The 25476-nt window shown below is 36.1% G+C and overlaps 2 protein-coding genes across 2 annotated transcripts; both read left to right on the forward strand.

The window, feature by feature from the left end:
* The first annotated feature begins 2422 nt into the window (after positions 1 to 2422).
* LOC132162625 (disease resistance protein RGA2-like) lies at positions 2423 to 4990 on the forward strand. The gene has a single exon (XM_088511344.1). The coding sequence runs from the start codon at positions 2423 to 2425 to the stop codon at positions 4988 to 4990; it is 2568 nt and encodes an 855-aa protein (XP_088367470.1).
* A 6495-nt stretch (positions 4991 to 11485) lies between these two features.
* CBL (cystathionine beta-lyase) lies at positions 11486 to 25406 on the forward strand. The gene is made up of 13 exons (XM_059606945.2): positions 11486 to 11741; positions 12408 to 12573; positions 12682 to 12794; positions 14104 to 14174; positions 14298 to 14389; positions 14679 to 14766; positions 14845 to 14956; positions 19000 to 19096; positions 19191 to 19272; positions 22360 to 22477; positions 23234 to 23341; positions 23426 to 23528; positions 24938 to 25406. Exons 1-13 carry the CDS (start codon positions 11673 to 11675, stop codon positions 25111 to 25113), a joined length of 1395 nt encoding a protein of 464 aa, XP_059462928.2. The 5' UTR covers positions 11486 to 11672; the 3' UTR covers positions 25114 to 25406.
* Positions 25407 to 25476: the final 70 nt, after the last annotated feature.

A 25476-nucleotide genomic window follows, 5' to 3' on the forward strand; every position in this document is an offset into this window, starting at 1 on the left:
CGCTCAGGAGCAAATTTCCTTCTCTTCTGCTTCATCGGTTTCATACTCGAATCCCCATTGAGCTGGTGTAGTATGTCTTTAGGGCTAATGCCTGGCATATCTTCATGTGTCCATGCAAATACTTCCAAGTTCTTTTTTAGAAAAGTGACGAGGCCTTCTCGGACCTTCGAGGAGAGTTGAGACCCGACCTTTACAACTTTTCCGTTTGCTACCATCACATTTTCTAGCGTCTCGGCAGGCTCGCCCTTCGGTTTGCCTTCCTTTCGGCTTCCCACGGTGCTAACCGTCAAAGGTATGGCTTCCGAAGGCTACTTTAGGGAAGTGATTGTTGTGCAAATATCTACCTAAATTAATAGGCAAATAATTGTACGTTTTACCCGCAAGTGCACAAGGTCAACATAGTAGTATATGATGCAAGTACGGGATCATTCCCACGAGGATTGCTAAACTTTGCTTAAAATAAATTCCTTAAGTAAAACAAAACAAAAATTGATTTTGATTTGATAATAATAAAAGGTAGGGCATTGATATCTACCACTAATTATATTTAGATAATATAACAATATGCTAATGCTTTGATCATGTTATGTATATCTAATGTTTGTCAACCTAAGGGCATGAGTGTATACTCCTTAGGCTATAGATTTTCCTAAGAAACGAGTTAGGCATGAGTTTATACTCTAACTCTTTTCTTCCTTAAAGGATTTAGCATAGGTGTATACTAAGTTGTTCTTTAAGAAAACATGATTCTATGGAAATCGACAAACACACGGAACCTAGGGTACGGGTGTATACTCCCAATTTTCCATGTTGATTATCCCAAGAACCCGGTGTGGATTTCTTTTGTCACTTTTATTAAACCCAGGACTCGGTCATCCAAATTGATTTAACTAACTAGTCCATACCACATGCATATGTTGATCAGGCAAACACATATGAGGAATTCATGAAAACAGGAATTAATCAAGTTAAATATCACAACATGATCATCACAAAGGCGCCAATATTGAAATATTAACTAAACATAATTAGGGCTTCGATCTAGCCCTAGTAAGTAAATTAGTTACACATAAGTTTGATGTTAAACATCTTCATAAAATAAAAATAGAAGGGAAAAGAATAAACCTGAAACTTGAACTTGAAGAGCTCCAATTCTTCTCATTGGAAATTGTCTATCTATTCTAAAGGTTTAAGGGTCTATTTATAAGCTTTAGGAATACTCTAGAAACCCTAAAAATCGTAGGGTTTGAGCCCTAGTTCGCACAAAGCTACAAAACCCTAAAAATCACACTTTTCATATCAAGGCTGGCAGCTGGCTTGCTCCTCACGCACGGGTGTGCTCGATCGCAGGTATACGATCGATCCTTCGTGCTGGCGCTCGATCATAGGTGCGATCGAGGCTTCCTCTAGTGCGCACGAGCGCACGCCTTGCGCTCGTGATCTTCGCCTGTAAGGTTTGTTTGCTGCTTCGTGATCTTAGTACCCTAGGATCACGGGATAGACGTACAGCTTTTGTGTGACGATAGGTCAGGGTCTCTGATTTGGACTCGATCATATATGCACAGCTTAGTTACTAATAGTTGATACGCATCCTGATTGATATAGATGATTGATATAGATGATCTGACTTAAGATAATTATGAATATATCTCCAAGGTAAAATGACCAACTTGTCCTTCGGCCCTTAACTATTTTGGCCAATGAGTTGTATCTTGGACTGGGCGTCCGAGATCTCATTGGGCTAAGCTGACCAAGGCCCTGGCAGGTTTGCATACTTGCGGAGTTTTGGGTTCAGGGCACGTTGGGCCTTATGAAACTGATCCATGACCCAACATATATATATATATATAGAAGCATTGAAATATTATGAATATGATTGTTCTACCCCATGAGAAATTAATGAGATAGGTAATTAGATTGTTGAAGTTGAAATATTAAACTCAAAAGTTTAGTTAGTTAACCCTTTTCATGTTGAAGTCTGTTTTCAAAGTCAATTTTTTTTCAAAAAATAGTCTTTCTTATGCTGAATTAAGTGTTTTAAAGGAAATTTTTTTGAAAGGAAATGTATTTTCTTCTATTAATTTTAAATTAGTTGGAGAATATTAATTACTGACTTTTTTTTTTTGTTTATATATTTTCATGCAGGATGAAATGGCAAAAAAGCAAGTTATTTAGATGGAAAATAAGTAAAAAATGGTGGGGTGTATTTGATGGTACAGTCTTTGTCCTTTTCCACCCTCATCCCGAATTTCCTCCAACCAGTTGGGATGAGAAGTCTTGCCCATTTGTTTTGATAGTGGAAATCTTTTTGTTTGCCTCTTTCCTTTAATATCTTCCTTCCTCGACAACTTGGCTGCCGCCTCCCTCTCAGACTCTCTCCCTTCTCCTTCAGGGCTTCAAACCCCCACCGAACCTACACAACATGGCTGAACTTGCCTTTAGCACCATAGGGAATGTCATACTGAAGCTTGGCTCCATTGCTTACCAAGAGTTCAGCTTGGCATCGGGTTTCAAAATTGATCTGAAAAAGCTTGAGCACACCATGTCAATCATTAGAGAGGTGCTCTTGGATGCCCGAAAGAAGCAAGCAAGTAACTCCCTACTGAGGCTCTGGCTAGGGCAACTCAACGATGTCCTTCATGATGCTGAGGATGTGCTTGATGAAATTGAGTACCAAGATTTAAGGAGGCAAGTGGTTCCCACTTATGGGAGCACTTCTACAAAGGTACGCCATTTCTTTTCATCCTCTATGACGCGTGCATTCCCTTTCAAACTGGCTCATAAAATCAAGGGCATTAGAGAAAGGTTAGATGAGATTGCTACTGATAAGGATCAATTTAATCTCACCATAATACGTGAAGATGTGCACCAGTCGAGGGAGCCGACCTACTCATTTGTTCATCCATCAACTGTAATTGGTAGGCATGAGGAGAAAGAGACTATCAAAAATTGTTTAATGCCCCCAGATGATAGCAAAAATGTCACTAAAAATGTCACTGTAATTTCCATAGTTGGGTTAGGAGGTTTGGGCAAAACCACGCTTGCCAAGTGGGTGTACAACGATGAAAGAGTAGTTTCGACTTTTCCATTGAGAATGTGGGTTTGTGTGTCTGAAGATTTTAGTGTTTCAAGATTGATAAAAGAAATTCTTAAATCTACACGTCATAAAATTGAGCTCGATTGGAGTGTGGATACATTGCAAACTGAATTGAGACAAAAATTGAGGGATAAGAAATTTCTACTTGTCTTAGATGATGTTTGGAATGAAAATCGTAATAAATGGATTGAATTGAGAGATTTGTTAATTGATGGTTCCGAAGGAAGTAAAATTATAGTGACAACACGTAGTAACTTGGTTGCCTCCATTATGAGCACCGATTTCACATACAATTTAGAAGGTTTATCCCAACATGATTGTTTGTCTTTGTTTGTGAAATGTGCATTTAAGGAAGGAGAAGAGAAACAACATCCAAACCTCTTAAAAATTGGAAGAGATATTGTGGGAAAATGTAAAGGGGTTCCGTTGGCTGTGAGGACTTTAGGTGGCCTGCTTTATTCAAAAGTTGATGAACGGGAGTGGGAATTTGTAAGAGATAACGAGATATGGAAATTACAACAAAATGAGAGTGACATCTTACCTGCATTGAAATTGAGTTACGATCAAATGCCAATTCACTTGAAGCGATGCTTTGCCTTTTGTTCTCTTTTCCCAAAAGACATTCAATTCGATTCAGATGCTTTGATTCTCCTATGGATGGCACATGGACTATTACTTGAAACGTCTATTAATAAAAAAAAGGAGTTGGAAGATGTTGGGCACTTGTATATAAATGAGTTGGTGTCAAGATCTTTCTTCCAAGACATTGAGATATTGACTCCTAACTTGGCCATCTATACATTTAAAATGCATGATCTCATCCATGATCTTGCAATCTCAGTTGCACAAGGAGAGTGTTCAGTATTAGACTTGGACAACAATAACATTGCTAGAACTGTTCTTCATTTGTCATTTTCAAATATAGGTCCAGAAGTTCCAAAATGCTTAGACAAGTTAACAAATGTGCGTACCGTTATGCCCAATAAGGACTTCCAACCACTCCCATTGTCCTTGGTTGAAGCATGCATCTTGAGATTCAAGTACTTGCGATTGCTTGATTTAAGTTACTCATCTTTTGAGGTGTTGCCAAGTTCTATCGGTACTCTGAAACATTTGAGATATCTCGACCTATTTAATAATAAAAGAATCAAGTTACTTCCTGATTCAATCTGCAAGCTACACAATTTGCAGACATTAATACTTGGTGGATGCATCCAACTTGAACGGCTTCCCAAAGAGATAAGGAACATGATTAGCCTTAGGTGTTTGGCAGTGACAATAAAGTACATGTGCTTATTGGAGAATGGATCCTTTAATTCGCTTCGGTTTTTGATTGTATGTAATTGTTCGACATTGGAAGTTTTGTTTCAAGGAATGGACAGGTGCCTCACCAACCTTCAAACACTGGTGATAAAGTTTTGTAAAAGTTTGACATCTTTGTCTCTCAATATCAAGCACCTAACTGCCTTAGAGGCCCTGATAATTAATGAATGTCCAAAGCTTAGTCTGATGGGAGGAGGAGAAGACAATCAATATTTCAAGTTGAGCCTCCGAACTTTGGAGATTACAAATTTAAGAAAGTTGGAGTTTTTGCCCCAATGGCTACAAGGATCTGCTAATACTTTACAATACCTACACATCAAATCTTGTGAGAATTTCATGGCCTTACCTGAGTGGTTGCCAACTCTCAAATCACTTCACACACTTGAGATTTCCCACTGCCCTAAGTTGTCAACTCTTCCGGAGGGAACACATCATCTCATTGCGCTAAAAAAATTAAGGATTTCTGGTTGTCCTGAATTGAGTAGGAAATGCCAAAGGGAAGATCAGTCCAAAATTGCTCATGTACCATATGTTGAACTTGATACGAACATGAAGAGTACTTTAACATAATCTCTTTTGGAGGGGACACATCATCTCCAAGAGCTAAGAATACTGGATATTGAAGGATGTTACAAGTATAGTAGGAATTTAGATGGAATGCCTCCTTCAGGATGGCCCACAGAAGCCTTGACGAGGAGTACACACAGATACTTCAACAGAAGAAGATGATGAGGCAAGGGCAATTCTTTCTTTCTTTTTGGTCATAAACTCTTAATGCTCTATTGATTCAAACACCAATATTTGTTTAGTGTAAGCGTGTAAAATCTAAACAACGAATCATTTTTTCCTTATTTGAATTTGATGTAAACTAGAATGACAAAAAAAAAAAAAAAAAAAAAATCTTTTTGCATTATATTATTTGTCGAGACTTTCCACTATTTACCACGTCCAATACTCAAAGTGCAAGTATTCTGCTCCTAAAGTATTAACTCTCATTAATTTAATGCATCGAGAAATTGTATCTTTAGTGTGGAACATAATATATAATATTTCCAAGTGTACAAAACACTTGTTATGTTATATTTATTAACTTCTCTTTTGTAATCATATTTTTTTTTTCATGACAGGAGTTCATCATGAGCATAAAGACGCTGATAGTGGAAGCCTAAATGCAACAAAGTTTAAAGTTATATGTTCCTTTGAGTTGTAAATATTTCTGTCATTGTAATCTAAATTAAGAGAAGTAAAGAAATAAATAAATAATAATAATAATAATAAAACATTGCTGCTGTTGCAATTCCTTTTAAGATTATTTAACAATTGTTAATGTAATTATGATCAAGAGATGTATGACCACCACGCTCTGGCGAGTGCTGAGTGGATCTCACTTGTCGGAGCATCTATCCCATGCATTTGCCAGTGTTTTCCGACCTCCGTGCCCCAGTCATTGTTCTTAATTACTTGCTGGTTGTTCTCTTGTTTTCCTGTTGTATTTTTAATGTATTTTGATATTTTCACAGCTTTTTTCTGTTGTGTGAGTTATTGTATGTCTCCCAACTTTTCTTACCCCTCTGAAAATCATCAATAGAGTTTCTTGCTTCACAGAAAACTTAGTTAGGACGACGGAAATCTTCACCAAGCACCATCACATTTCTACAGAATCAAATCTTGCATGCCACCACTGCCATAAGCTCAAGGTTTCCCATATCATAATGACCCATCAATGTTGCAACTACACGAGCAAAAGTGATTCCCTCATTTGTAACGCCCTCAAAACTAGCCTTAACCATTTTGGTAGGGTTACTAGCAATTCCTCCAATTGAGTTAACTGGTAACTAGCTGAAGGGATTGCACGTCTAGCATACTCAGAGTAAATGTAAAGAATATGAAAATAACAAATCTGAGATATCTAATCATCATAAAGTATGCATGGACTTGCATCGATCATAGACTTGGAGCTACTATTCAATATGGCAATTCTAATCAAACCTAGTGTATGCAAAACTGACTCCAAGCTTTTTCCTTTAAAAGTTCTTTCAACTGTTAACCTGACAAGCCGCAAATACTGCGTAAGTCTAAGACTTAGTAAGTAAATCTCACAGTTGTATATAGAATGAGTTCTTATTCATATGTAGTAATAAACATGTATTTTTGGTAAGCAATTGATGGGTTGCCTATGTTATTGCACCATAAAAGTATAGTTTTGATTCCTGAAATGCACAGGTGTAATTCCAACGACAATCACCTATAAATTTTACAAAAAGCTAATATTTTAATATGTCATAACCATCATACATGGTCTACCCGAAATATTACTCATTCTCAGCAGGGTTGGCGCTGTCCCAAGGGACCTGTAATACAATAGCGGTGCTCTAGCTATTGTATGCTACTGTCCATAATACTAGTAACCCGACCGAGTCTGACCTCGGGTGACCCACGCTACTGATGATGTACGTCTTGTAGTGACCCGTAAATCAAACATCGTTGCGCCAATCACGAAACAACCACTGGATCCAAGGCCTATATAACATACACACATTTGACAATAGAATCAGGTTTATATAGTAAGTCCATGGCCATTATATCACACGTACCAATGTACCATGTCATACGATGAATCTTATTAATTAGTTATTAAGGTATTTACCAAGTTGCATGAAAAAGTAATTATGTTTATAACATACACGTGCTTAGTCAATTGACATATCGCACGTTTTTATGGAAAGCAATCATAAGTATTTACTTTCCTCATACGCTCGCTCGATACCTTAGAAATTATAAATTCCTGCTACAACGAAACATAGTTTATCGTTATGCGTAGTACTAGAGAGTCAATTTTAAATACGTAAGGCCATATCAAGTAGCAAACTACTTGAAGGTCACAAAACCCCTAATTTCACCAATTCTGGACACTGCTTGAATGTGCTGGCTTATGGTTAAATGTTCGGGCTTGAGGGCGAATGTTCTGTCATAATGCAGAGAATGTTCAGTTAGATGCTAGAATGCATACAAAGCTCCTATCCTCAAATCATCACGTATCAAATCTCATCTTAGGCTCTTAATGAGTGCATGTAAACATAATAAATCATAATATCTTGCAAACCTACGAAAACAAGAGGTGTTTTTAAAACGTTTGAAAACCTTTTTATCTTTTTAAAGAAAATGATAACACAAACTCATAATAGTATCTTAAGACTTGTAAAGAGCATGAAAATAACAAGAATAACATGAAAACCAGTTGAGAGCATCTCCAAAAGAATAGTAAAATTCCTAATAATAGTCAAATTTGACTATTATGTGTTTTTTTGTCCCCAACAAAATAGGCAACTTAATAAATAATCTGTTAGAGTGTATATGAAAAAATGAGTAGCTAAAGTAAAAATTTGTACTTTTTTAGTAGCTATTTTGCCTACTTCTGCTGGAGATGCTCTGAGTACAGAAGAGTTTACCTTGAAGATGACAAACCACTCCAAAATCTCCTCGTTCTCTCTCTAAAATATCTTCTCACTCTAGGATTAAGGTTTCTGGTACAGGGGTGGAGTTTGGGGCGAGAAAGATGTGATATTTATAGAGGGAGGAGCGTGCTTTGATCTAAAAATGTGGATAAAGGGTTAAATTGATTTTCAGAGTGTTACCAAACATTCGGTATTATGTGCGAACGTTCGGTTTATTATTATACAGTTCTAAGGTTGCAGGTTGAACGTTTGGTCAATACTCAATGATTTACAATTTGGTCAACGAACGTTCGGAATAGTCCCTAGCCAAACACTCGCACTAAAAGTTGGGCTTGAACGTTTGGTAGTCCCTTAGCGAATGTTCGGCCAAAAGCTGAAATTGGGTTTTGGGGCTTTTAAAAAAATAAATAAATAAAAGGTTTTCTCCAAAAAGAGTAGGACTTTTATGGTTATATTTAAAATTCTTTAAAATTAATGGAGCGTTATTGATTTAAAACAAGCATTTGTTTTTAATAAATTCTATTTTTAGGGTTTTGATATTTTAGAGCATCACATCATTAGTACCTTCTTGAATCTTTTTAGGCCCGCATAGCAAGACATCTTGAGATGCAGGACAGCTCCAAAGGATATGTTTCACAATTTCTTTGTCTTTCTCACAAATAGAGCACCACGCGTCTTTAACAACACCTCGTCATAGGAAGTTCATTTTGTGGGAAGAAGATCGTTGTCTGCTCTCTACATGAACATTTTTACCATATTCCCAATGCATTGCCTCGATCCCCCACCTTGCCTCATAGACTATAATTCCTTCTCGATATGATATGCAATTCGAGCTGAGAAATATCCATTCAATGTGTCCCTCCATATTAGAATATCATTTGATGGCACTGGGCTTAGGGGAATTTGGCTAATGATTCACGGGTTGAGGGATTCACGCAACTACCTCCACAAATTGTCTAGTAGTCTCAGCCATAAATTGGGCCAAGGCTGTGGTGTACACCATTGTAAAATGGTGGAGGTGGACGTGGATGCACATGAGGAGGTTAGAATTCACTGTCACAATTTTCATAGTAAGGTGCTTCCTAATTGTTGTTACGGAGAGGATAACGTCGTGGTGGCATAGTTTTGTATCAAGCATTTTAATCAACAAATATTCAAACCAAAACAACATAGTTTATCCAAAGCATAAGCATAAACATAGATAGGCTTTTACAAGCCTTACATTCCTTAATCTCTTAAGAAGATAGTTCTTACACTTAATTTATTTATCTACTTAAGGGCACACAACAGACCTCTACATGAAGTCGCCCTTTTTTAAAAAAAACAAATAAAATAAAAATAAAAATGGAGCACACTATTTTAATCAACAAGTGTTTCTTTCATCCTAATCTGACGATCAACGGCATTCATTTGTTTCCTTAGCTGGATAAGCTTGCCAAATGGGCCTCCCATTTTCTTTATGGGTTCTATATTTGGTGGGGTCTTAATTGCTTTCCTTCTTCCTCTATACAATGATGAGTGCTGCTAGGGCTGCTCAAAGAGGGTGGTTATAACCGCCCCACTAACCTCTTATAACTACTAACCACAACCGTTTTGGTAGGCGGTTATTAAATATAAATATATAAATATAAATATTTTATAATAAAATAAAATATATATTTGTTTTGGTTTTGGGCCATTTTCCATTTGGATTTTGTCTTTTTAATTTTTTCATTTGTATTTAGATTAATGGATTTTGGCTATTTATAACTATATATATGAAATATATAATGTGGTGTATGATGTTTTGGGCTAAGCCTTATTCAAAAACATTGACTGGCCCAAAAAACATTTTGGGCCTTAAACCCTTAAAATAAGCCCAACAAATAAGCCAATTAAGACTCAAAACACTTAAAAAGGCCATATAAAAAAAGCAGTTATAAAATTGCCAATTATTGAATTGAATAACGGCTAACCGCCTAAGCGGTTGCGGTTATTAAAAATCGATAATCGCCCAAGGCGGTTGCGGTTATAGCCAATAACTGTCGAATATAACCGTTTGAGCACCCCTAAGTGCTGCTTTCTACTAGCCGTGGATAAAGGTTAATAACTTAACATCTACAAATTTTCAAACAATATTTTTTTATAGTGTGTTATAATTTTTTTTTAATTTTTTTTTTTTTAAAGTTGCTCGTGTCATAGGTATAGTCAATTCCAATAGCCATTAGAGCAAAACACTCGCGGATACCGTGTTGTGATCCCCCAGCTTTTGTATAACAAAGTCGTAAGAAAAAACCTCTAATTTTCACATGACTTTATGATATTAGAGAAAGAATCACACAACAGATTTTTTTTTTTTTTTTGTTTCTTCCAAAATATTATGAATTTCTCACATAACACAAAACTGAATTACCTCAAAATAATATAAAAAGAAATATTGTTATAGGTTACATATAACATACACATGTAGGTCAGTTTTTCTCTATATTGTTTGTTAGGAGTGCTTGCAGGAACATTTTTGAGCATTTTGTGATCCTTCCATGGTTGAGCAGGAAACTTTTCTGTTGCTCCAATTCTCACAACATTGTTGTTTATACTTTATACGCAATCCCATCCCACTCTGTGCTTCTTCTTTGTATTTTAAATTCTATTAACTGAGTTCTAATGCTTCATTCACAAAGAACAACTGTGCTAAACTACTTGTGATGCATAATAATCTAATTTTTATTTGGTTAGAACAAATTACTGCATTGTTGATCAAGAATTGAATGTTCAAGATATATGTACAGGCCCAAAACTTTTTTTTTTTCATCTAAAACAATCAACCTTTAAAAAGAAAAGGCCCAAAACTATTTAAAATAGGCCCTAAAATGAGACTCAAGGTAGGCTCAAAACATTAAAATACTCCTAAAAGGCCAATACTTAAAGAGTGGTTTATGCGGTGCGGTTTTTAATTTCAATAACCGCTAACTTGGCGGTTATTTCAAAACCGCAAACAGCTTAAAGCGGTGCGGTTACGACTACTAAGTGCCTGCTTGGATGTGCATTTGAGAGGTCTAAAAGTGCGTTTAACACTCAAAAAGTCTATTTAAAGAAAAAAAAAAAAAATACTTGTTTGGTCAAAGTAATTGAAAGTGCTTTTAAAGGTCCAAAATGCTTTAAAATGGCCAAAACGCACTTGGCAAAAGCTTAAAAATGAAGCATTTGCCTAAAAACACTTTTTGACTTAAAATGTCTCTTTCGCAAACACAATCTCAAACAGGCTCTAAACTTTACTACGGTTGCAGTTAGAAAAATAATCATTAACCGTAACTGCTTGTAGTTGTACGCTCTTAATTTCTATCTCATAACTGCTTGTAGTTGTACGCACTTAATTTCTATCTCTACTAGACCCACACGTGTCCACGGAACTTTGGACCATTGGTAACCAGTTGGAGTAATGTTAGAAAGAAGACCCAATTTCTTCTTACCTCCTCCTAAATATGACCTAAATGTGAGGTGACATTTTAAAATCACTATTGAATTTAAAATATTATTATTAGATTTTGATATACAAGTAATTTTAAAAACCAAGAAAAAAAAAAAAAAAAAAAAAAAAAAAACTATAATTCTCCTTCAGCGTTACTCAAAGCCAACCGGTTGCGAAGAAACAGGAGCCACTTTGGTACATCCCGAATCAGACAGAGTAAACAAATATAATTCCCCGGATGTACCACACTTGAAATGGCGTCTGTGTACAGCAGCTATAAACGCATTGGCTCCTGCACACTCCCCAAGCAGTCAAAGCCCACAAAACCCTAGCTCCTTCCATTTCAACCATGGCTTCCATGTCTTCAAGCTCTCTCAGGCCCTTCTTTCGCCCCGTCACCACTGATCTCAACGACCGCGTAAGAGTCCTAAGACTTCCTTATAAACTTGTGCTGGAATTCAAGCCTTCGCTGTCTTATAGATGTATAGAGCCTGAGATTGGCGTAGTTCATATGAAAATGGATTCTGTTTGGTCGCTGAGAAATTGTGGGAAAGCAGTAAAATTAACATTTTTGACAATTGGGTTTACGTTGTAGCATCCATGCTTTTGAAAATGATGTGGCGATTCTGTTTAGTTGAACTGCATTTTCGATATTTTGAAAACTAATGCAATATATGACTTGCAATTCAAACTTGTTTAATTTTAGAGATCCGTCCAGTTTCTTGGCAAGCCTCGGAGTTTTGGGTTAAGTCTTGTTCTTTTTATCTATAAGTCATCTGGGTTAACCTGCCTATTTGAGGAGAAAATGTAGGAAAAGAAAAAAAGCAAAAAATGTTGTAGTCCAGGTTTTATTGTTTTGGTTGAGGAAATGGAGAAAACTATAACTATAAAATCATTTTGAAATCATTTTTATTTTTTTTTATTTTTTATTTTTTATTTTTGAAAGAAACAATCGAAAAATTTAGCATCCAATTTGTCATCTTTGTTTATTATTATTTTTTTTCTAATTGTTTTCCTCGGTTTTCAGGGCAATTAACCGAACGTTTTGGTGGTTTGATTCTAATTCTGATTGGTGTTTGTTCAGGGTTTAACGTCAAGGGTCTTTTTGGTAGGTTTTGGGTTCAATAAATTGGCAGCTTTTGAGGGGAACCGGTTGGTTGGGAGATCATTCAAACTGAGTTGTTCGATGGACAGAGAAATGGATGTTAAAACATCAGCTTTGGTTGACGGTGTTGCAGAGTGCTTAAATGGTATGTGTGGTGTTGTATTTATGCTTCAAAATATGTTGTTTTCTTGATGCTATCCAAATATATGGCTTTCATCATATTTGTGATTGTTGTTTGGGTTTGTTGGTGCAGAAGTGGAGGTGAAGGAGCCAAGTATTTCAACAATGCTGCTGAATTTTGAGAACAAGTCTGATCCTTACGAAGCAATGAGCACACCACTTTACCAAACAGCTACTTTTAAGCAGGTGATACTTGAGAAATTCTCACAAAATTTTGTCTCTTTTAGTATTCAGGAGAGAGGGACATGAGTTTTACTCATTCAAGAAGTTAAATGCAGTTCAGGACCATGATTATGGAATTTAATTTTTTTTATAAAGTAAAAACTATTGGATTCAATCCTATTGCGATAAGGACTATGATTATTCAACTTAAATTATGTTTATAATTGGATTGTTGAGAGAGAGAGGACTATGATTATGCAACTTAAATTATGTTTATAATTGGATTGTTGAGAGAGAGAGAGAGAGAGAGAGAGAGTAAATATGGCTTGGAAGAGAAGGACCTGAGTTTTATTAATTGAAGAAGTAAAATGCAGTGCACGATCATGACTATGCAGCTTAAATTATGTTTATGTAATTAGAACTATTGGGTTAAATCCTTTGTTTGTGTGTGTGAATTAGAGAGAAAGAGTATCCTGGGTAAATATGCCTTGGGAGTTATTAAGGACTATGAAAGTATTCGAGCTGTTGAGCAATTTTGTGCTGTTACAGCAAGTTGTGTGCTTTATTGGGTGGGAAAGAAGGAAAAGCTAGGAACTTAATCTGATTCACTCTGTGAAAGGGGTACCTGGTGATGTCATTAAGTGGATTAAGGAAGTTCATGGATGACCTTTGATCGTCTCCAATCTAGGAGTCTCCTTAGTGTATCTCATTTGTACTCTTCACTTTGTAATTGTAGTTCATCTTGAAGGAGGTCTTCTCTTCCTTCTCATATAATTTCTTTTCTTCTTCTAATGCGCTTTGTTTTTATAGGGGTACTTTAACTTTTCCTATTTTCAATCTATATCACACTTTCCTTAACTTCTTTGCCAATGCGATTTAGGTTTCCTTTTGCTGCTACTTTTCCCTGTCCAAGCCCATTTGAAGTTTATCAATGCATACTCAATTGTTGTCAAACCTTTCCCAAATTTCAAAAATCCTTTTTCCCCAATGTTTATTGAGAGTTAGAAGTTGAAATCACTAAAATTATCTGTTTACTTTTTAGATGGACTGAATAAAGAGTGAAGTAACTACAATCATCTTGGCACACAACACAAACACAAACATAAGCACACGTGTGCACACACACACACACAAGGACAGTTCTTTTGAATGGGTAGAATGCATAAAAACTGAAGTTTTAAACCCATCTGGACACTGGGTCTATATATCATATGAGGAGTGTGCTCAATGCATCAATCCTACGTGTTTATCTATGTTCTACGGTATCTTGATTGCCTGCTTTCTCAATCTATTTTTCTGACTTAAACCATGTCTTTAATACTCTGTTATGCAGCCTTCAGCTACAGAAAATGGCCCCTATGATTATACCAGGAGTGGGAATCCTACACGGGATGCTCTAGAAAGGTGAGACTTTTTGCTTGGTGTACAACTGCAGTTGAATCAGCTTTGTCAATCTCTAAATGGACTTGTCTTGTTCTTTTTTCTGTTTCATTGTTTCTGATGAGCTTTAAACTCTCTGTTTCTTAGCCTTCTGGCGAAGCTTGATAAAGCAGATCGAGCATTTTGCTTCACTAGTGGAATGGCTGCTTTGGCTGCTGTTTCTCATCTTGTTGGAACTGGTTCTTCTCAGTGCCATTAATTTCTTATATTTAAGTTTCTTGAAGTTTCATATCATACATGTATTGGATTCTCAGAGGAATATTCAGTGCTATCATATTAGCTGGACTTGTGTCCTTTGGGGTTACAAAAATCCGTTGTCTGTGCAGGTTTAATTATTTTTTGTGCTACTCTTTGTATGCACTAACTCATTGGAAAAAAAAAAAAAAAAATCCTTATTCTATTTTCTGTTAGTTGCTGATTGCAAATTGTCACAAATGTCTGAAAATTTTCATTTTACTAACATTTTAGGTGAGGAAATTGTTGCTGGAGATGACCTGTATGGTGGTTCTGATCGGTTGCTGTCAAAAGTAATTCCAAAAAAAGGAATAGTGGTGAAGTTAGTATATCTTTCTCTTTTGTTCTTCATATTTCAACTAAAAGTGATATTTAACTTTAGAAAGCTTGCAACATGCAGGCGAGTAAATACAACTGATTTGGATGAGGTTTTGGCTGCCATTGGACCAAGCACAAAGCTTGTGTGGCTGGAGAGTCCGACCAACCCTCGACTGCAAATATCTGATATTAGAGTATGATGTCTTGTTCTAAATCATGAAATTAGTTATTGACTACTATACTTGGTTATTTATTTGTGGCAAGCCCCTATGCAACGAAGAGAAATAGATTATTGGGCTATTCATCTGCCAAGATATGATGCTTAATAGCTTATATGTTATGTGAAATAAAGTGCCTTCCTGGTGATGTTGCTTGAGAAGGTGGCCAAGATACTGAGGAACGTTCTCTTTGGTGGAAATCATCTTTGGATGGAGTCTGAGATTCGAAATTACTGCCACTTGGCCGGTTATGATAAGACTGAGGATGCATGGTGCATTCATTTGTCATGGTTTGTGTTTCTTTAGGCTCTTAAAGGATTCTTTGTTTATGGATTTAGATTTTATAAGAGTTAAAGAAACAACATATAATCATTACATTGGTGGTAGGTTCACCACAAAAAATATTGAATTAGTACTTAAATTTTAAGACATAAACTGAGACGTTCGTGCAGGATGACTTCAACTTTTAGAGATTTAAAAAAGCATTAGTTTTTCAGACTGAATTTCTGGTTCTGAATATCTCGTAATTAGTTATTCTATGGTTTGTGATTTTGTTTTATGGTTAACTGTTAAGATATTTAGATTTTGAGGTTTAAATCTAAGAGTTCAGAAACAGGGTTTGTAATGTAAAGAATGTTGCAGACTGTGTGGACATTGGATGCATCTCTTTGTTGATTCTATTTTGTTGGATAATAAACAGAGCTTCTAAATTTATCAAGGACGACATGGCAGGCTCAAATCATTGTTTACACTAGGATTTACAAAATAAGAGGAAAACCATATTTCCTCTATGGAAATAGACATCTAGCTTCCTGAAGCTGATGAGAGTCATAGAAGCTGATATAAACCTGGATTTGTATTAATACAAAGCCTACAAATTATCTGCATTCTTTTTAGTAAATACTTTCTCTTTGAGATTCTCCTTTACCATATGTTTATCATTTTAAAGTCTAAATTCTCACCAAAGTGTCCGTTTTTAAAAAAGGCTCTACAGTCAGTAGGTTTTGCGACTAAATTTACTTAATCTCATGGTTGAAAGAGGGAGAGACACAGAGAGAGAGAGAGAGAGAGAGAGAGAGAGAGTTCTATAATGATCAATTGTGTCAAGTAATAATTCATTGGCCAAGGACATAGAATCAATTATACTGTTGGTTCTTCCTCTATATATGAACCTTTCATACTTTTCCAATATGATAAGAATAAGATTTTTTTTCTTCTAGGGATTTGAAGCTCTAAAATTAAATAAACTACACCAACCTCCCTGAAAGTTTGGGAAAATATAAGAGATTTACCTCTTTATTTGTGGAAACGACTCGCCATTCCTTTAGGTTTGTGATTATAAAACAGATACAATTAATGATTGGTTATGTGCCAATACGAAGTATGACAGCATATATATTCAAAATGATTTTTCATCTAAAGAAACTTTCAATAATTGGTCACTAATAAGACTGATTAGATGACTAGGAAAATCAGGAAAGAAGGATAGTAGCCTTGGGGAATTGTACAGAGACCCCCGATTAGGGAGAGGAAGAAGAGCACATCCAAAACCTCTGAAAAATTAGAAAAACAGGAGTTGTTGTAAGCCGTCATCCAAATATAGAGAGATTTGGACATAACCCTTTGTCTTCTATGTTGTTTGGCATTGTGATGGAGGATTAGGGTAGGATGATTTTTTTTTTTTTTTTTTTTTTTTCAGTTAGTGGGAGTTTGTTGTTTGGCTTCTCTATGGGGACTGGGAATGTTGGTGGGCTTGATACCTCTCATCTTCTATTTGTGGATGACATCTAATTTACTGTGGGGTAGACTCAAATCACCTCAATCATTTCCGATGCTTGTTCTTGTGTTTTGAAGCTATCTCAGGCTTGAAGATCAACTTGGCTAAGTCAGAATTGGTTTCCGTAGGTTTCATCAATAACATAGAAGGTTTGGCTAGGATCGGTTGTAGGGTCTTGTCTTTACCTATGAAGTAGCTTGGTCTTCCTTTGGGTTCCTCTTTTAAAGCCAAGCCTATTTGGAATGTCATTATTGAGAAGGTTGAGCGTCGTTTGGCTAGTTGGAAGCGGTTTTACTTGTCTAAAGGGAGTAGGACTACCTTAATCAAGAGCACTTTGTCAAACTTTCCTGTCTACTTCTTGTCGATGTTTCCTCTCCCGGCTTGTGTTGCTAGTTGAATTGAGAAGCTAAGCGAGATTTCTTATGGGGACGTATGGGTGAAGAGGTCAAATTCATTAAGAGGAGGGGTGGGTGGTGCTCTAATGAAGTCTTTGGGTCTTATGGAGTGGGTCTTTGAAATTCATTAAGAGGGGTTGGGAGGAGTTTTCTAAATTTACTAGGTTCAAGATGGGTGACGGTTCCAAGATTAGCTTTTGGCATGATGTGTGGTGTGGGAAACGATCCCTTAAGGCAGCGTTTCCGGAGTTGTATAGCATTGCTTACCTTAAGAATGCTTTTGTGGCTGATCATCCTATGTGGAATGTTAATTATGTTAGAGCCGCACAAGATTGCAAGTTGGAATTTTCGCTTCATTTTTTGATCAGTTGTATTTCTTAAAGCTGAATCGGGATTGTGTTGACAAGCTTAGTTGGAACCCCTCCAAGAAAGGGTTTTTCGAGGTAACATCGTTCTATAATGTCTTAATCCCCCATGAAATAATCCCATCTCCTGGAGTTGTGTTTGGAAGAGAAGGGCCCCTTTGAGAGTGGCTTTCTTCGCTTGGTCTGCTGCTTTAGGTAAGATCCTCACAGTGGCCAACTTAAGAAAGCGGAAAATAGTTGTACTAGATTAGTGTTGCATGTGTAAGGAGTGGGAAAATAGTTGACCACCTCTTACTACATTGTGAGATAGTTAGTGTCTTATGGTATTCTATTTTTGGCTTTTTCAGCTTAGTGTGCCTCATCAGGTGAGAGATCTCCTTGTTTGTTGGAGAAGGAAGATTGGCAATTCTAAAAGTGAAGCTTTGTGAAGATGATTCCACTTTGTTTGATGTAGTGCATTTGGAGATAAAGAAATGACCGGAACTTTGAAGACAGCGAGAGGACGGTGGTGGAGTTGAAGTCCTTTTTTCATACCCTTTTTCAGTGGATAGCTGCTGATGATTGTTTTCATATTTTTAAATTTCATGTCTTTTTTTATCACTTTTCTTTTTCTGGTTAGGTGTTTCTCTTGTATACTTCCTATGTACTTGGGTACGCCCTTTAGTTTTTAATGAACTCCATTTATTTATAAAAAAAATGAAAAATAAAAACTCTTTAACACCGTTCTCTCACAATCTTTGAATTACAAGCATTCCTCGCAAAAAGAGGCCAACCTCCAGGCTTTTGATCTACAACATCTAACTGATCTCTCCAGCACACCAACAACTTTGCAACCCTTTGAGCTATAACCCATTCTAAACCAAAAAGCCGAAAAATCAAAACCCATAAAAATTTCTAGCCACTTCAGTGGAGAAAAAGATCTATGGTTTCCCTGCTTCTTGCACATGCAACGCCAATCCAACACTAATGTGCCACTTTCTTAGGTTGCCCAAAATTAAAATCTTTGCTAATACCGTCATCCACACAAAAAACGCCACTTTCGAAGGAGTCTTTTTTCTCCGAATGCTCTTCTAAGGAAAGTGGATCCCGCGGGAGGGCAACCTTAAATTTTTTAAGTCTGGTATAATTTATCCTTTAAAGTCTTAAGTATGATCCATGAGACCATATTTTCCCTTAAAAGTGATTCATCATCAGTTGTAATTATTTTATTGTTGACTATGCTTGATTGTGGTATAGCATTTGGCAATTGAACAGTATTGCTGATAGTGTTGGGAGATGTGTTCATAAAACTAAAAGCTAGACTTTTCTTTGTAGATGTGAATCTTTGTTACTTATTTTTATGATTGGTTCCTTCATCTTATTTAATAAGAACTTTCGGTACATTTTTCCGTATTAGGTTTCTGTCAGTTGATAAAATCATAACCAATATGGGAAGGTGCTTCTTTCTAATGTTTTTTTATTGGGTATTTGATCACTTTTCAGAAAATAGCAGAGATGACTCATGCACACGGTGCTCTTCTGTTGGTGGATAATAGTATAATGTCCCCTGTATTGTCACAACCCTTGACACTTGGAGCAGGTTATCAAAATGCTATAGATGTAAAGTTGGTTTTTACCAGTTCAGATATTTCTCCTTAGAATCTTGTATATTTACTGGTCCTTCTTCCTCTTAGATATTGTTATGCACTCGGCTACAAAATTTATTGCTGGACATAGTGATCTAATGGCAGGTGTGCTTGCTGTGAGAGGGGAAAGGTTGTATCTCTTGCTCGGTGCTTTCAGATTTTAACATATAGCATACATCTTTTTATTTTTATTTTTCCTACTATTTTCATTTCATTTGTTGGAAATTAATGACCCATTTGGAAGTGAGTGTTAACCTCGTTGCTGGCTAAAATAGCATGCTTTGATGTATTTATGTTCTGAAAACCTTAAGAGGATAATTTTGTAGCTCAAAATTTGTAGCTCTTCATGATGGTGGCCTGGTGCAAGTTCCACTTGGTTCCAAAACATAAAAGAAAAGAAAACTCAACGCCATTATGAAAAATTGATTAAGAATTAATCTATTTGTTTGAGTTATCTAGTACTCATATTGTCTAGCATTGAACACACCTTTTTACCAGTCCCTCCTGCAGGAGTTGTCAAAGTCTTTGGTTCTTATGCTATTTCTTGTTTAGTCCTTGAGATAATTTTGTAATGGAATTAAGATACAACATATATATTGATTCATCTAATGACTTGGGGTACGTTTGGTATGTAGAATAGACCCCGGTAATGGAATAGTTTTTCCGTTGTTTGGTTAGTTTATTATTTCCAGGAATAACTATTCTGCAAAATGAGGAATAGCTATTCCTCTCAAAAAGGAGAGGAATAACTATTCCTTTCTTGTTGGGAATAGAACCCCAATTATAATTGACCCAAAAGCCCTCAATGTCTCTCGTCCATCTCTCTCTCCTCTCTCTCTCTCGCCCGTCCCTCTTCGAGGTATGGACTCTTTTTGTCTCTCTTTCTCGTCGTCCCCCCCCCCCCCCCCCCAATACTTCTTCGTCATGGTTTTTTTTCCTATTAATGTCTCCTCAAATTGATTCAGAGGTAAAAATTCAATCTCTTCATCAATCTTCTCTATTTTTGTTCTTAACGGAATTCCCTTCATCAGTCGCTGCTAAGATGGCTGTTGAGAAACTCTGCTATTCGATTTATTTTTTGGGTTTGAATCTCTTCGGTGTACAAAACCTATGCTTTATTCATCTCCTCTGTAGTTGTTGCTCAAATTCTTGTCCCATATGTTTACTCAATCGTTTTTTATCAAAAACATATTATGTGGCTTTTCATGTCTCATCATTACATTTTTGGACGTTATCAACCCCCAAAATATGGAGTATTTCCACATTGACACTCTTCATTTGCATTCCTGCAAGCGAGCTCTCAATTTGTGCTCTTTTCTTGAAATTGATTAGTTGTGGAGAGTTTGGTCTCTGTTTTTCAAGATGAGTACCGCTTCTGCTGGGTACCCATTTGGAATTACCGCCCATTCTCATGGAAAATTTGGTTCTTTGCCTCATGAAATGGACTGCTCAAACTGCTAGTTTGCCTCTAGTTATTTTAGAGCTGGTGGATCAACCACTTATTTTAGATACTACACACCTTTTGTCTAAGCTGGAGTGTTGGTGTTTCAAGAAGATACGTGGGAAATTCAACTTTGTTGTCCATAATCTAGCTGTCATTTTTCAGAAAATTTCAATCTCCTCTATCCTTCTTGATGCACTGGTAGAAAAGTCGGCAAATTGTACCAGGCTTGTAGACTTCCATTTGTTGTGTTTGTCTCAATGGAATTTGATTGGCCAAAAAAAAAAAAAAAAAACACTTCCTAATTGATTGGAAAAGTGAACAAAGGTGAATTCTAAAATGACAACAAAGATGATGACGAAGAGATTCTGTTTTATATCTGAGAAGTTTTGTCTTCTTGAAACAAAGAAGGATCAGTTTGTAGACGAAGAGATTCTGGCTGTACGCATGACTTCTGGACAAGATGGTGGGGGCCCAAATAGAATCATGGGACATCTCTGGTTATGAATTTTGATTATATTGGGTATTCTTGTGTGGCATGAATTGAGAAAAAACTAGTTCAAACATGATTAAAAAAATGAAAGAAAAAAAAGTCTATAAAAGTGTAAATTAGAATTGTATTATAAGAGTATTTAGGAAATTTGATTGTGATATGATTCCATTCACCAGTGTATTGCACTGTACCAAACAGTTGAATACATATTCAGGGTTCTATTTTACTGTTACAACCAAACTAATGAATAGGAATAGCTATTACATTCCTACTAATAGCCTTTCTCAATAGAATAGTCATTCCGCATACCAAATGTGCCCTTAGTGTTTTTACTTGTAATTTTTTTCTTAATGTTGTCTGGTTGACATTTTACACTGCCTTGACAGTTAGAGTGAGTCTAGATTCCCTGTTTGTGGTCCTATGTGTATGTGTGTGTGTGAGAGAGACAGAGACAGAGAGAGAGAGATTTTTACACTGCCTTGGTGGTTATAGTGAGTCTAGATTCCCTGTTTGTAGTCCTATGTGTGTGTGTAAAAATCTCCCTCCCTCCCTCCCTCCCTTCAAACCACGAGGAACAAATTGTTATGCAATACGAGGATTAAAGGGATTTAGATTCTGTGTCTTTGCCTTCTTAATTTTCAAGGTTGACAACAAATTGGGCTTTAGTGGTTAAATACACTGCCTTGATGGTTAGAGTGAGTCTAGATTCCCTGTTTGTTGTCCTATGTATGTTTGTGTTACATGTGTGTGTGTGTGTGAGGCACAGAGAGGGAGAGAGAGAGAGAGAGAGTGTAAAAATCTCCCACCCTTCAAACCACAAGGAACAAACTGTTATGCAATACGAGGAATAAGGGGATTTAGATTCTGTCTCTTTGCCTTCTTAATTTTCAAGGTTGACAACAAATTGGGCTTTAGTGGTAAAATACATTCATTGCCCCAAATCCATTGATTATCGCTGTACTACAAACCTAAAAGTATTAACAATTGTTATACTATCTGTTTCATAACTTGTTAAGTGCCATATCTGTGTACATTAGGACAAATGCATGTGTACCTTAGGTTCAATTTGAAATTCACATGCTCTTACTACTGCTCTCCTCATGCTCTATGCTCTAGTATCTGGTAATCGTGTTTTATCTTGGGTATTATATGTTATAACTTTTTATTCTTGTGCAATCATTTTTCTTGTTTAATTTTTGTATTTTGTCCTAAATTTATTATTATAGACTTATTCTCATTTCATCTCTTTCTATAACCTCACCCACTGTTCTCATATTTTACAGCTTGGCAAAAGACTTGTATTTCCTACAAAATGCAGAAGGCTCTGGGTTAGCTCCATTTGACTGTTGGATCTGTTTAAGAGGAATTAAGACAATGGCATTACGAGTTGAAAAGCAACAGGTGCTATTTCAAATCTTCTTTAAAAACCCTTTTATATTTTTCTTTCGAAAGACCTCAAAGGATATTGAGCCTTTGTTTATTTGTTGTTGTATTTATAGGATTTTCGACATAACCATTGTTTGGTTCAAATGGTATGCAAAATCAAGATACATTAGGAATAGGGAATCAGTATCCCTGGGAATACAATTATTATTCCTATTGGTTGATTTTTTTTTTTTTTTTGATGAAATATTCCTATTGATTTGTTTAGTTACAGCATTGGAATAGACTGTAGAGTTGGTAAATATCTTATAATGCCTCTGTTCCATAATGTTTGCGCAAGTTTCCAGATACACACTTTTAGAAAAACAAGTCATTTAATACTTTCTCATCTCAAATTTCCAATACGACTCTTCTAACTTATCCTTGAAAGAATAAGGCTGTACGTTGGAATATTTTAATAAAAAGGGAATGGATCAGGTGTCCCTATTTCTAGAGTACTGTATCAGCTGTCCTTTCCTCTACAATGATGTATTTTACTTCTATAAATATTAACATATGATGAGTGCCAGGAATATACTGAGCCTCTATTTTGTGAATTCTTTCGTGGGTCTTTATTAACTCCTGCTAACTTTAATATGATTTCCAAATGCTAAACTCATTATAATCATTCTTGAAATGGAAATGATTTCTTTCTGTGCTGCCTTTGGTCTTCTGCTTTGTGTTCTGTTGCTTTGGGTTTCTTGCTCAAAACAGCTGCGTTTGCATCTTTGATAGGAGAATGCTCAAAAGATTGCTGAATTTCTTGCGTCCCATCCACGAGTGAAGAAAGTTTACTATGCCGGTCTTCCTGATCATCCTGGACATGGCTTGCATTATTCTCAGGTACTGTAATTAGATGGATTTCTGAGATTGATACTGCAATAACCTCTACCCACTGGCAGATATTTATATGTTCACCTCTTGCAGGCAAAGGGTGCAGGGTCTGTGCTTAGCTTTTTAACGGGTTCACTTGCACTCTCAAAGCATATTGTTGAGACTACCAAGTACTTCAGCATAACTGTTAGTTTTGGTAATCATCTTTCCCACCTAAATTTCCGCGCTAAAAAAAATGAAAAAGAATGAACAGACCATGAAAGGGAAAATTTTAATTTTACATGATCAGCTTCTAAGGTATCATTACATGGTTAAAGAAAACTGATGACAATCTGAAACTGTTCCATCTTGATTATTATATTACGCAGGAACTCATATGTCTCCTAGTTTTTAGATGCAAACCAGCCCCAATTTTAAATCTACCAATGTGCCCTCTCTCTCTCTCCACCGAACTGTCTCTTTGTGTGATACTTCTATGTGCTTTGCATTTGCACTTGTCTAGTACATTTTTGCAGTGTCATGTTAGATTCTGGAACATGGAACAAAAAGAATGCCAGGAAAAAAATGCATAATAAGTAATGTTCTCTTTATTGAGAAAATAAGGGTGAGTTATTTCTTCATGTCTTTGAAAATTGGTAAACACATGTTTCCTTTTAAATTTGAAATTTCACCATGTTAATATGTAGCATTGACAAAAATTTGGATAATCTCTGCAAGTGTTACATCATAGTGATGGATTTGTGTTATATGTGTAAAAAGAGTGAGAAAACTCTAGATCGCATGCTTCTTCACTATGATATTGTGAGAGTTGTGAAATTTGGTTTTTCAAATGTTCGGGGTAGAGTGTGTTATGCCCAAATGAGTGGTGGAGCTTTGGCGTGTTGGAAAGGAAGGCTTTGTTAGAATGATTTTAATATTGTTTGGAATATTATCACTTCTTGTTTAATGTGGTACATTTGGAGAGAAAAAAATTCTCGAAATTTTGGGGATTGCGAGAAGACGAATTCGGAGCTACAACTTTGTTTCTTAAATCCTTTTTGAATGGATCTATGTTAACGCCCTTCTCAATATCTCTAACTCTATAAATTTTTGTGCTTTCTTTCCTCGTTCTTGATCTTGCTAGGTGTTTTTCTGTTGTATATATCATATGTACTTGGTTTGCGCATGAATTTGCTAAAAAATAAAAAATTTATCAATTCAAAGTTATGGAGTTTGTCAATTTCTCACTAAGAAAAAAATCACGTGGTTTCTGACGCATCATCTTCAAAAATAATTTCTCTTGATATTGGAAGTATACAACTGAAACAGAATTAGGTCCTACAAAACTGACTTGAGCATCCAATTTGAGTACATTTCAAATTGTATCTTGCAAGTAGTAGGAGATGCGTTACTTATCAAAAAAAAAAAAGTAGTAGGAGATGCGTTAGCGTGTGATACATAAACTTGATATGTATTGTTTTGATAAGATACCATTGACAATGGTCTCAAATGTATTGCTGCCTCCTTGCAAGATATCTGGTTGGAATCATGTGTTAACATGGAGTTTAGAGTAGTTTTTGAGAAAATGAGAAATAAGCGTTTTTTTGTAATTGTTTTTATGTGCAGGGAGTGTGAAGTCCCTCATAAGCATGCCCTGCTTTATGTCCCATGCAAGCATACCAGCTGAAGTGCGTGAGGCCAGAGGTTTAACTGAAGATCTTGTTCGTATTTCAGTGGGGATCGAGGATGTGAGTGATTTAATTGCTGATTTAGACAATGCACTTAGAACGGGGCCTCTGTAAGGGAAACCTGAAACACCTTCAAATATTAACATATGGTTCTCATGCTAGTAGGGCTAGTCTGGATTGTTCTGAAAAATTACTTTTCAGGTGCTTTTTTGATACGTATCCCATATTTGAGAGAAAAATTGCAGCTGTAAATGCTATAGTATTTTGGAAATATCCAAGGCAACAATGTTGTGGAAACTCTTCCTTCCACCAATCCATATCTCAAATCATTGAATACTGTGAAATATAATATGACCATGAAATAATTTTTCTATTTCACTTGAAATGGAGAATCTTGTTCTTGCCAATTGCCACCTGTTTTTATCCACAAAATTTTATTTGTAAACAGGTGCTATATACTTCACACGCGGAGCTTAT

Source organism: Corylus avellana, chromosome 10 (assembly GCF_965113065.1).
Source record: "Corylus avellana chromosome 10, dhCorAvel1.hap1.2, whole genome shotgun sequence".
In the NCBI taxonomy this organism is placed as follows: Eukaryota; Viridiplantae; Streptophyta; class Magnoliopsida; order Fagales; family Betulaceae; genus Corylus; species Corylus avellana.

Excerpts from the sequence above, each read along its gene's own strand:
- LOC132162625 (XM_088511344.1), top strand. The coding sequence starts at position 2,423 with ATGGCTGAACTTGCCTTTAGCACCATAGGGAATGTCATACTGAAGCTT.
- CBL (XM_059606945.2), top strand. The coding sequence starts at position 11,673 with ATGGCTTCCATGTCTTCAAGCTCTCTCAGGCCCTTCTTTCGCCCCGTC. Across the intron at positions 14,767-14,844 it reads AAAAAAGGAATAGTGGTGAA|GCGAGTAAATACAACTGATT; the intron begins GTTAGTATATCT and ends TGCAACATGCAG. Across the intron at positions 19,097-19,190 it reads ACCCTTGACACTTGGAGCAG|ATATTGTTATGCACTCGGCT; the intron begins GTTATCAAAATG and ends TCTTCCTCTTAG.